At 45.6% G+C, this 12,700-nt stretch overlaps 1 protein-coding gene across 6 annotated transcripts in view; it reads right to left on the bottom strand.

Annotated features, from left to right (window-relative positions):
* The window catches only part of LOC127585773 (hepatocyte cell adhesion molecule-like), a 45,383-nt gene that overhangs the window by 13,363 nt on the left and 19,320 nt on the right, over window positions 1-12,700 (bottom strand). For 5 of the 6 annotated variants that reach the window (XM_052043452.1, XM_052043454.1, XM_052043449.1 and 2 more), the window contains 5 exons: window positions 11,400-11,705; window positions 6,212-6,472; window positions 5,375-5,491; window positions 3,167-3,268; window positions 55-177 (listed from right to left, as the gene is read on the bottom strand). In XM_052043452.1, coding sequence (XP_051899412.1) covers window positions 55-177; window positions 3,167-3,268; window positions 5,375-5,491; window positions 6,212-6,472; window positions 11,400-11,705 — 909 coding nt within the window. The remainder of the gene's footprint in view (window positions 1-54; window positions 178-3,166; window positions 3,269-5,374; window positions 5,492-6,211; window positions 6,473-11,399; window positions 11,706-12,700) is intronic. The other variant, XM_052043450.1, reaches the window with a different exon arrangement.

A 12,700-nucleotide genomic window follows, 5' to 3' on the forward strand; every position in this document is an offset into this window, starting at 1 on the left:
GTCGTTTCACTGAGACGATTGGAAGTCTCATACAATTAATGATCCACTGCTTACCCATCTCTTTTTGGAAACAGTCAGAAAACAAGAAGCCTAACTTCTGAACAGCGAATGGTGGAATCAAAGTCAGAAGCAGGACAGGCACAGTGCATGAAGCCGCCACTGCGGAACGGTCAGAACCTGGAGCAAAGATCCAACAGTAATGGCCGGCAATTCACTCAGCACTTAACAGGAAATAAACTAAACCAATAAGATGCAGTGATCCCATTCCCCAACACGAGAGTATGTGCTTCATATGCTGGTTCTGGGGATGTACATGATGTTGGAAAAACCACATATGTTCCCTGTCTGGTTATCCTGAGAGGGTGATGGTGAGTCTCCCGCTGGAACGTCTGCTGTTCTCACAGAAGTGTGGATTGCAACTCCACAAAAGGAAAGGGGGCGGCGTACATGCACCTGTCTACGTCAACAGTGCTGAGGTCGAGAGGGTTGAGAGCCTCAATTTCCTGGGAGTGAACATCACCAATAGCCTGTCCTGGTCAAATCGCGTAGATGCCACGGCCAAGAAAGCTCACTAGCGCCTCTACTTCCTCAGGAGCCTAAAGTAATTTGGTTTGTCCCCTTTGACTCTCACCAACTTTTACTGATGCACCATAGAAAGCATCCTATCTGGATGTATCACGGCTTGGTACGGCAACTGCTCTGCCCAGGACTGCAAGAAACTGCAGAGAGTTGTGGACACAGCCCAGCGTGTCATGGACACCAGCCTCCCCTCCTTGGACTCTGTCTTTACCTCTTGCTGCCTTGGTGAAGCAGCCGGCATAACCAAAGACCCTACCCACCTGGGACATTCTCTCTTCTCTCCTCTTCCATTGGGTAGAAGATACAGGTGCCTGAGGGCACGTACCACCAGACTTAAGGATAGCTTCTACCCCTCTGTGATGACTATTGAACAGTTCCTTTATACAATGAGATGGACTATGACCTATGACCTCACGATCTACCTTGTTGTGACCTCGCACCTTATTGGACTGTACTTTCTCTGTAGCTGTGACACTTTACTCTGTACTGTTACTGTTTTTACCTGTACAACATCAATTCAGTTTGTACTAACTCAATGTAACTGCACTGTGTAATGAATTGACCTGTATGATCGGTTTGTAAGACAAATTTTTCACTGTACCTCGGTACAAGTGACAATAATAAACCAATACCAATACACTGCCTGTGTGTGTGTGTGTGTGTGTGTGTGTGTGTGTGTGTGTGTGTGTGTGTGTGTGTAGACACTGTGAAGACATTATTATTCATTGCGTGTGCTACTATTATGATTGGCATTTCAAGGCGACGGAGATCACGGTTACTGGGGCTACACTTTCACCAGCCATGGGTAGACCAGTGTTAGGCACTCAGAAGGCTCTCCTGGTCTCCATCCTTCCACAGACCTCCCCTTTTGTTTCTCAGCCCTTCAGCCCATCTTTGCAGATGAAAATTAATTTCTAACCTCCCAGTCTGGTGCAAGGTCATTGACCTGAACTGTTAGTTCAGTTCCTCTTTCCACAGATGCTGCCTGACCTCTGAGTATTTCGAGCGTTTTTATGTGAGTGGTCTGGGGTGGGTGGTGTGGAGGAAAGAAACATCAGTGGTTACTGTTGGGGTGGTCAGGAGCTCTGAGGGAAGCACGTCGGTAACTAACAACTGCGGGCGTCTAAGTTCAGAGCTGCAACACAATTGCAGGAGTTCCCAGAACATGGTTCAGTTACCCTGCAGTGCCGCTACAGGAGGGTGTTGCACAGAGAATGACATCACCTGACGTGGAAATCCTGTTGGGGTGTGAGGCTGACCAATGCCTGCAGCACCCAGTGTGTGTGGTTTTATCTGACTGCTGCAAGTGGAAAAAAAGACCATAACTGGAGCGTACTGGCAGTTGGGGGGAGGGGGGGGGTGGAGAGAGAGAGAGAGAGAGAGAGAGCGAGAGAGAGAGAGAGAGAGAGCGAGAGAGAGAGACAGACAGACAGACAGAGGGGGAGAGAGAGAGAGAGAGAGAGGAGCAAGAGAGAGAGAGAGAGAGAGCGGAGAGAGCAAGACAGAGGGAGAGAGAGTTGGGCACTAGCTGCCAGTCTATGTATCTATGGATGAAGAACAATAGTTGTGACTGTCAGGATTTTTGGAGCAATCTGTGGAGTCCACTTTGTTGTTGACCTCTACTGGGAAGCAGGAATATCTGCGGGCGGCCACGTATCGAGTGCCCTCAGTATGGCAGATACTTCGGAACAAAGCAATGGAGATTTTCGATGATTGAGGTGTCGCATGGGTTCTATCGTGGAACTTGTGGATTTTGTAAATTCCTTCTCTCTACATCCTCTCTACATCCTCTCTACATTCTACTGTGGTTTTCAGAAGCTTTTGCTCATCATTCTACTTTATGACTTGCTGAACTGAACTTTGCGAACTGTTCCTGGACTTTGTGTTTGGGAACTTGCCACACTTCGAGTTTATTTTGGGGTCAATGTTTAATATCTAATGTTTTTATTTCTCTTATTATTACAAGCAGTTATTAATAAATAGATTCTAACATTTATACATGGCTCGTTGTGCTTCTATTGTTGCTGGTACGTAACACAGTGCTTACTACATCACATTTCTTTGTGCCAATGGTCAACTTGGTGGTGTAACTTTTTATTTCATCACCTGAGTCAATCTGATGAAAAGTTACAGTGCTAACACTGATCCTTTCATGACACCTTTAACCCCATCTTGCCAACTTAAGCACCTGAAAATCACTTCTACTGATTCCTGCCACTGAGCCAAATGTCTCCTCTTGTCAATAATATGCCTTCAATTCCATTAGCTTCAACTTACGAAGGGATTTATGAAATGCCTTTTTGAGGTTTAGACACACAATCTGGCCTTCTATAACCTCACTATATTGGGCTGTACTGTGCTGGGTGTGGCTGACAGTTCTAACCAGAACTGATGACATTCAGCCATTAATGACTAAACCTCCAGCAAGTTTCCCTGCCCCTGGCTGTGGGCTCAAGGACTGCAGGTGCTGGTGGTCCAGGTAAAGCAACTCACAGTATACTGACTGACAAACTTATTCTGTTCCAGCCTCCCTGCAGAGAACAACAGTGATCATTTTCATGCAAGTAAAAAATATTTGTGCACGTACCTTCAATGCCAATTCGGAAAATGAGGGCAATGAAGATTGCAGCAAGAGACACCATGTTACAGAGAAGCAGGCCCAACAACCAATAGTTGTGGTTCTTCACAGCTATGAACAATCAAGAACATTAAAAATGTGAGATCCACACAGATGATTTAACACAGGAATCAACAGAGAAAGTGTCCCAGGTAACGGGGATGGGATCCAGGGTTGGTCAGGATGCTACTGTGACTGTGTTCCCTGAGCAAGAGGCAACCCAACTAGATCAAAAATGGATCAGATGATAGTGCACGGATTGCAAGAGGCTCAGAGAATGCACGGACATTTGCAGCTAGAGGAGAGCCCATGTACAGACAAAAAGCACTACTGGGAAACAGCTTACATTTGATATCTTGTGTAATGGTGAAAGATTGCAGCATGCTGTTGTGCAGAGGGACTTGGGAGTGCTTGTACATGAATCGCAAAAGGTTGGTTTGCAGGTGCAACAGGTTATCAAGAAGGCAAATAGAATGTTGGCCTTCATTGCTGGAGGGACTGAATTTAAGAGCAGGGAGGCTATGCTGCAACTGTACAGAGTACTGGTGAGGCTGCACCTGGAGTACTGCGTGCAGTTCTGGTCTCTTTACCTGAGGAAAGATATACTGGCTTTGGAGGTGGTGCAGAGGAGGTTCGCTAGGTTGATTTTGGAAATGGGGGGGGGGGGGGGGGTTAGCTTATGAGAAGGGATTGTGTTGCCTGGGACTATACTTGCTGGAATTCAGAAGAATGAGAGGGGATCTTATAGGAACATAAAAAATGTTGAAAGGGAGAGATAAGATAGAGGCAGGAAGGTTATTTCCACTGGTCGATGAAAACAGAAATAGGGGACATAGCTTCATGATTCAGGGGAGTAGATTTAGGTCGGAGATGAGGAGAAACTGCTTTTCCCAGAGAGTAGTAAATTTGTGGAATTCTCTGTCCAGGGAAGCAGTAGAGACTACATCACTAAATATATTTAAGACACAGTTAGATAGCTTTTTTTGCATAGTAGGGGAATTATGGGGAAAAGGCAGGTAGGTGGATCTGAGTCCACGGCCAGATCAGCCATGGTCTTATTGAATGGTGGAGCAGGCTCGACGGGCCAGATGGCCTCCTCCTGCTCCCATTTCTTATGTAATCTCATTCTCTGCTGGCTGTGGATATCGAAAAGACAAGTACACTGCAATCCAGTGTCCAGAGGAGGAGGTAACAGCCCACTGTGAATTGGCTCTACTGTATTATCCCAATGATTTTGAGGGCTGCAATTAATTTTGTTTTGCCAGTGGCGATAATAACCAAGTCCAGCTGTTGCACTGAAGTTAAACTGTTTAAGTGTGAAGTCTGTTCCAATGCCAAGAATTGCAAATAGCACGGAATTCCTTAATAATCGATTTTAATGTTTTTTTCCTATAATAGACATCACATTAGCCACTGGCAGATTTCCAAGTCCTTGAATTAAGGAGGAACAACAATATTTGGAACATAGGATTGTTTATAATCTGGACAGAAACTGGAAGCAGTGGCATTCCCAGGTGCCAGCTACCCTGTGGCGAAAGACACAAAATGCAAAGATACTTTAAAGTTAAAAAAAAATTGTAAGGACTCAAGGGAAATCAGTACAAGGCCTGAGGGAGCCAAGCCTACCCCACCTACACACACACATTCCACCACAATCAGGATAAGAGGCACCTTTCTGTCACTCCTCACTGCCTAAACAGATTCAACATTGGAAGGAAGTTCAACAACATGACTTGTCAAGCACAAATGATTTGAGACTCCCTCCTCTCCTAAATACCACTCTGGAGTTGGATCAGAGGTGACTTCCTCGTCAGTCTAGCTGTTCTGTGTCATTGCACAGCACCACTTCACAACTGGGCAAAAATGAAGGACAATTATAAACCACAGATCACAGGGACTGGGAGGGGAACACTGACTGCTCACATTTCCTTTGCTGTCTTGCTTTTGTTAACATTCAAACACAAAACAGTACTGCACAGGAACAGGCCCTTCAGCCCACAATGTCTGTGCTGACCATGATGGCAATTTAAACTAATCCCATTTGTCTGCACATGGTCTATATCCTTCCGTTCCCTGCCCGTTCAAGTGCCTGTCTAAATGTCTCTTAAAATTAGTCAAAGTTTACTTGGAGGAGCCTACATGTTTATACTTGAATGCAAATTAGACAAAGACAGGTACCTTTCCAACCTTCCAACTTCAAGCAATGCAGAAACACAAACGCAATAAGAAACGCTGAAGAAATCACCAGTTCTATGATTGACAGAGTAATAACTGCAACGTCCTCAGGGGGAAAGCCTGCAAGTTAAAATAAATGTAATCAATGTAACAGGAGAAATTACCATGAGAGCTGCCAACTGCTGCAATGACTAAACTGTTGCCCTTACCTCCTGCAGGAACGGGAATGTGCTAACCCCTGCCCGGCCTTGCCACCCTGTGACTTCAGGACTGCACACATGCCCTCTGAGGTGGGTTGACATGCCCTCTGAATTGTTACACTGGCCAAGACCAGACAATTCATAAGATCCATTCGTCTTCCTTGTGGGTCTCCTGTTTAATTTCACCACTTGCCAATATTCTGCACTGGCTGCTCCTCCTGGTGTTGGGACGGCCAGATCTTGAGGAGTGCACTATGGTGCTGCCAAGGATCCAGGTGCAACCCATGGTTTTCTCTTGACATCCATATCAGCCAGTTATGGAGATGCCCCTACGATTTCATAAGGAAGTCTTGGGTCAGAGTGGAAGCAGATTCAATTGTAGTGCTCAAAAGGAAGACAAATATGCATTTGAAAGAATTTGTCAGGCAATAGAGAAAGGGCAGGGGAATGGAATAGTCAGATTGCTCTAACGAAGTGCCAGTACAGATCTGACAGACCTAACTGCCTCCTTCTGCACTGTCTGTGAACCCTAATTCTCTGTCTCTGCTGCTGTAGTGATTTGCACAGGTTTCATTCATAAACCCAATCCCAGTGGTCACAAGGCTTAAGACTCAGAACATCATCCATAAATTAAGATCACCAGCAATAATTAGGGTGTAATCTGCCTGGATGGAGCTGACGGGATTAGTTGCCACACACGTGTAAATTCCACAGTCATATCTTGAAGCCTTCAGGATAACAAGAGTCCTATTGCCGTCTATCAGCTGGTGAAGCCGGGAGACTTCCCCTCCATCTTTCCACCACTGATACTCATGAGGATCTCCACTGACGTTACAGGTGAGCCTGATGGTGGAATCAATGGAACTGGAGTTGGTCAATATCAAAGCTTTCATCAGCGTATCTGAAAGGAAAGAATGTTGATTAATGAACTGCAATCACTTCCATGAAATCCCCTGTGTGACACTGCACCAAATGTGTTGGAAAGGAAGGATTCGGTTTCATGCCGAAGAGTTCACACCCAATGAGCTCATGTTTAAACCTGGGTTGTTCTGTGATGACTGTGCAGGGATCTGCTCTCAGCTGTGTCACAAACAGAAACGGGATGGATGACCAGTTAATGTGGTGTTAGGGTAGAGAGGAGAACAGTGACTGGGAGAAGTGGGATATTCCACTCTTCCCTGCAAAATGTGACGGGATCTTTAATCTCTACCCAAAGTACAGCAGGGGAAGATGGGGCTGCAGATTATACAGCCACCTCTGAACAAGATTCATTTTGTACTGAATTGATGTACTATCAGAAATTTATTGTTATACAGCATAGAAACAGGCCCTTCGGCTCAAATCATCCACGCCGAACAAGACCCCGTCTGTGCTAATCCCATATGTCTGTGCTTGGCCCTTATCCCTCTGAACTTTTCCCTTCCACGTACTTGTGCAAATATCTTTTAAACATTATAGTTGTACCTGTCTCTACCACCTCCTCTGTCAGCTGACTCCACATACCCACCACCCGCTGTGTGAAAACTTGCCCGTCAGATTCCCTTTAAATCTTTCCCCTCTACCTTCAACATATGCCCACTAGTTTTAGACTCCCTTATCCTGGGAAAGAGACTGTTACTATTTACCCTATCTATGCCCCTCATAACTTTACAGACCTCTATAAGGTCATCCTCAGCCTCCTTCACTCCAGGGAAAACAGTCCCAGCCTACCCAATCTCTCCTTCTAACTAAAGTCGCCCAGTCCAGGCAACAGTCCTCTGAATCTTTTCTCTGGCTTAATCACATCCTTTCTACAGCATGACGACCAGAACGACACAAAATGCAGCTTAACCAACGAGTTTTACAATTGTAACGTGCCGTCCCCACTCCCATACTTAACTCCTCAGCTGATGACGACAAGCACACTGAATGCCTTCTTCACTACTCCTTCTACCTCTGTCGCCACTTTCGGGGAACTATGTACTTGTACCCCAAGGTCTTGCTGGTTGATAACAAAGCCCAAGTCCTGTCATTCACTATGCATGTCCTGCCCTGGTTTAATTTCGCAAAATGCATCACTTCACACTTGTCTGAGTTAAATTCCATCAGCCATTCCCTTGCTAACTTTCCCTGTTGATCTGGATCCTGTTGTAACCTTAGACAACCATCTCCACTACCTGTTATATCACCAATTTTGCTGTTTTCTGCAAACTCACTAATCATCCCACTTACGTTCTCTTCCTGATGACTAACATATATGATGAACAATAAAGGACCAAGCACTGATTCCTGTGGCACACCGCTGGTTACAGGTCACCAATCTGAAAAGCAACCCTCTACAGGAGGGAGCGAGCTCGGATTCATCCAACAGGACTTAAGGATACTGGTGGAACAGATAAATGGGAGGAAGCTTGCACAATCTGCTAGAAGGTGAAGGGGGAAGTATGATGATGGGCCCGGGGCAGGTTTCTGTGCTGACTTCACCCATGGTGATAAGCAATGAAACAGAACCGAGGATCGCACAAGAGACGAAGGGGCCATTCAGCCCAACTTGTGGTACTAGCTCCAACCTTACCATGCTCTTCCTCCACAACGTCCCCTTCCCTCCAGCTCCTTGTTGAGTTACCACTGAACCTGTTGCCAACCTTACAGACTCTGCTCTGCAAAAGGAGACCAATCTCAATTCGCTTGCTGTGACTAAAGCCCCCGATAAAGTCAGAGACAAGGAGGGATACAGCACGGAAACAGGCCCTTCAGCCCACCAAATCTGTGCCGACCATCAACCACCATTTACACCAACTGTGCATTTTTCATTCTCCCCACATTCTCATTAATTCCCCCCACATTCTGCCCCTCATCTACACATTAGGGACAATCTACAGTGGCCCATTAACCACCAACCTTCACGTCTTTGGGAGGTGGGAGGAAACTGGAGCACCCAGAGGAAACCGACGCAGTCACAGGAAGAATGTGCCAACTCTACACAGAGAGCACCCGAGGTCAGGACCAAACCTGGATCCCTGGCGCACACGAAGCAGCAGCTCCACTGGCTGCGTCACTGTGCTGCAACAACACACTGGGTCACATCCTGGACACTTAGCCCAGTTCCAGGTTCCAGCCACCCACTGGGTGAAAAAGTTCTTCCTCGGGTATAGGTCCCCTGATGCACTGAGATGTAGCTGACAGACAGAAATAACGGGACCACCAACAACCATCTTTCAACCCAGCTGGTGTCAGACAGACTTACAGATGTAGAGGCCCTGTTCAAAGAAGGGAAGAATAAACTCAGTTACTACAGGCCAGTAGCTTAACATCAGTAGTAAGAAAGCTAAGGACAAAATGGCTGCAGGTTACAGTTTTACCAAAGCCCACAGAATGGAGGGTGTAATGCAGAGTGAAAATACTGAATATTGTGGCAATAATTGTCTTGCCTGCTACGGAAATGTACTGACCGTCCATCAGACTGATTATTGGGCTCCCACTCTGCTTGCTGAGAAGGACATCAGCAATGTGACAGGCTGTTGCTCCCATCGTTATCACACCTAGTCAGCTCCATTTGTCTTATAGATCATCAAGATATTCACAAGGCCAATCCTCAGCAATAATTTCTCATCCCAGCAGAGAGACAACGTAACTGGTTGACCCCAGAACTCCTAGCAGCTCCTAGGGTTTCCGCTGGTCTCCCAGCAGCGCTGAAAGCTTCACACCTGAAAATACCTCAGTGACCTTCTGTCATGGAGGAACAGACACTGAAATCCCTGGATCAGACACTGCTGTGGAAACCATCAGATATGGCACCTCAGGAGGAGGGGCAGGTGTACATTAAACAGGCTGCTGAATTATCCCCTTCCTCACTCCCTATTGTAACCCACCAACAGGGAGTTCTGAATCTGATTCTGATGATGGTTTTATAGCCAGTAGGGAGGTTCGATTAGTCCCTTCTTTTGAGGAAGATCAGGTTGATCAGTATTTCCAACATTTCAGCATTTACCTCTGGCAAGGACTGATCTTTAACAACATGTCCAAAACCCTTTTGATTTTTGGGTTTAACTGCTTGCAAACAAGCATTTGGCACGGTCTCCTTTCCTTTCTTTTTTTCAAGAGGGAACAAGTAGCTATCACATGACCAGGCTTCTTACAGTAATAACAAGTATGTTCAGCAAGTTCCTCCACACTGGCTTCCAATCATCCTCATAACTCCTTTGGAAGGTCTTAGTTTGTCCCCATTGAGATTTAAGGGTTAAAGCATACTCATCTGCCAACCTAGCAGTTTCTTGCAAAGTTTCCACCTCCTTCTCATTTAGATATGTCATTACAGGTCGATAATGATGGGAGCAACAGCCTGTCGCATTTGCTGATGTCCTTCTCAGCAAATTAGGATTTCTGCCACTTCGGGGGGGGGGGGGGGTGGTGAGCAGAGTGGGAGCCCAATAATCAGTCTGCACTGGGATCACTGATACCTCTGTGTTGGGGAACATTTTTATGGCACTCAGAACGATGGTACAGCTGGTAAAACTTGCTGTAAAAGTAGCAAGCACATCAAACCTGGTTTCTGTGACTGGGTTGGCAGGATGGGAAAGAGTTAACTCCCCGCTCGTTCCAAATGAAATGTTTCTGAAACAAAGGGGTGTGGGCGTTGTTCTTCAAGTAATGAATCTCTCAGGAATGCAAGAAGTGCTGGTGGCTTTACAGATATTTGGTCCCAAGAATGCTTACTGATTTGAGGAAGTGTGACGGTGATTGATTGGGTGGATCAAGGGGATGTTTTGTTAAGATCTGAATACTGACCAGGGGTTGGAGTCTCATCCCTGGTTGGTCAAAAGGTAATAGCTAACTGTGTTTAAATTGGTTATGAAAATTCTCATCAATGATGTGTAACCTTAGAATTGGATGACACAGATCAGATGTCATTACGCTGACGGTATAATAATCACTGTATATGGTTAAGTCATCCTGGAGCACTCTATCTGGGTGACTTCCTTGCACATAACTTGTATAAAAGGTGAACAAGGTAAATTGTTTCACCTGTTTATTGTGGGGTATTGCAGAGGATTTGGCATTTTAATGAGGCTCTGGTCCCATTATTTTCAGAGAATGTCCTCAGTGTCATTTGCCATTTTGTCAGTCAGACTTTATGGTTTTTCCTCAATGATCATCTTCCTGGGGAGTTAAATTCTCGTGGCAGAAGTGGGAGTCAAATAAGAAGGTTAATTGGATCGGGAGTGGAGATTGTGGCAGCTTTGGTGCTGCTTAGGAGTGTGTGGACTTCTAAAAAGAAAATGCAGAGACACCAATGTTAACACCTGGAGGCTTCCCAAACTTCCAGCACTGGGATTCACCAAATCAACTGGAAAAGTTTACTACAAGATATTGCAGACTTAACTAGTTTTGGGAAGGGAGTGGGATTGATGACTTCCAGTTTAGAATGGAGGATTGCAGACACTTCAGTCATCCTATCATGTCTCCTTTCCCCATTTCTCATACTTATCTCAGGCCTTCCATGCCTCCCCCTTCTCACCTCTCTCTCCCCTTCCTACCTCAGTCCTAATTCTGACCCTCCCCTTCCTTGCACACTGTCACTGCACCATATTTGTCACAAGGAAGTTCCAACCCTCGGGTTTCACAGAAGTTCCCCTTCTCCCATCTCACCACTACAGCAGTGGATGGTGGATCATCATCCTGAGCAGACTCTTCCATGGGATGAAAGATACATCACATCTACAGAGGCTGACTTTCCTTGTAATATTCTACCAGGTGAAGCTTCCCACTTAGCCTTTAATGGAGGCAAAATCCAAAGATTTTGTTGTGAACGATTCATATGTTGCATCACAAACAAGTACAATACTCACCAAAGAGGAGCAATTGTATTATTTCCAGTTCTCGTTGATCTACAGTGAAGCTGTAAGCTCCTTGGTCACCGGCTTCTAATCTGTTTACTATTAGAGAACCATTAGATGGAATAAACTGCAAACGGGACTTGAACTGTTCACTGGGTTCTGCCCACTTCATGTAATCTGGGATGTGATGTAGAATGGTGACAGGGCTTTTGTGGCTGGTGACAAACGTCCAAATAATTTCATTCTTGTCAGGATCAACTTTGACTTCAGGATCCAGTAAAACTGAAGAACCAAGGGCACCAACCAATTCTCTTCTGCCTGATTCAGATAAGAAAAGAAAATGTAATTGTTTAAACTGGGGGCAGTCATGAAACATTAAATAGAAAAAGCTACAGACAAGACCCAAGACCGCAAGAAGCTGCAGAGAGTTGTGGACACAGCCCAGCGCATTGCGGACACCAGTCTCCCCTCCTTGGACTCTGTCTTTACCTCTCGTTGTCTTGGCGTAGCAGCCAGCATAATCAAAGACCCCACCCACCTGGGTCATTCTCTCTTCTCTCCTCTTCCATCGGGTAGAAGATACAGGTGCCTCAGGGCACGTACCACCAGACTTAAGGACAGCTTCTACCCCACTGTGATAAGACTATTGAACAGTTCCCTTAGACAATGAGATGGACTATGACCTATGACCTCATGACCTTACGATCTACCTTGTTGTGACCTTGCACCTTATTGCACTGCACTTTTTCTGTAGCTGTGACACTTTACTCTGTACTGTTATTGTTTTTACCTGTACTACATCAATGCACTCTGTACTGACTCAATGTAACTGCACTGTGTAATGAATTGACCTGTAAGATCAGTTTGTAAGACAAGTTTTTCACTGTACCTTAGTACAAGTGACAATAATAAACCAATACCAAAATGAGCATTACAGGAGCAGATACTGTGAAGTGACTCACTGGGGTTTCAGAACTTGGCTGCGTGGGTGTAGTTTGCACACATAATGTTGGTAATATCAACTTCAATCCAAGCAAAACTGTGAAAGAGGGCAAAGGCCAAAACAGTTTGAACATGAGGGAGTTACAGCCAAAGCTACTCACAAGTGCCTTATTTCATCCTGAAACAACGGAAGGATTCAGTTTGCCATGTCAGCCCCCACTGATTGTAAACAGCTCTGCCAAATCCTCTGGTAACCTTCCCTGCACCAAGATACCAACCTCAGTTCTTTCAGTCTGTCCCCGCTGAGCAGTAGTCACTTGGAACGTTTTGAGTAAATCCCCTCCAAAGCCTTCACACCCTTTCGATAACGC

The sequence above is a fragment of the Pristis pectinata genome, chromosome 34, assembly GCF_009764475.1.
Source record: "Pristis pectinata isolate sPriPec2 chromosome 34, sPriPec2.1.pri, whole genome shotgun sequence".
In the NCBI taxonomy this organism is placed as follows: Eukaryota; Metazoa; Chordata; class Chondrichthyes; order Rhinopristiformes; family Pristidae; genus Pristis; species Pristis pectinata.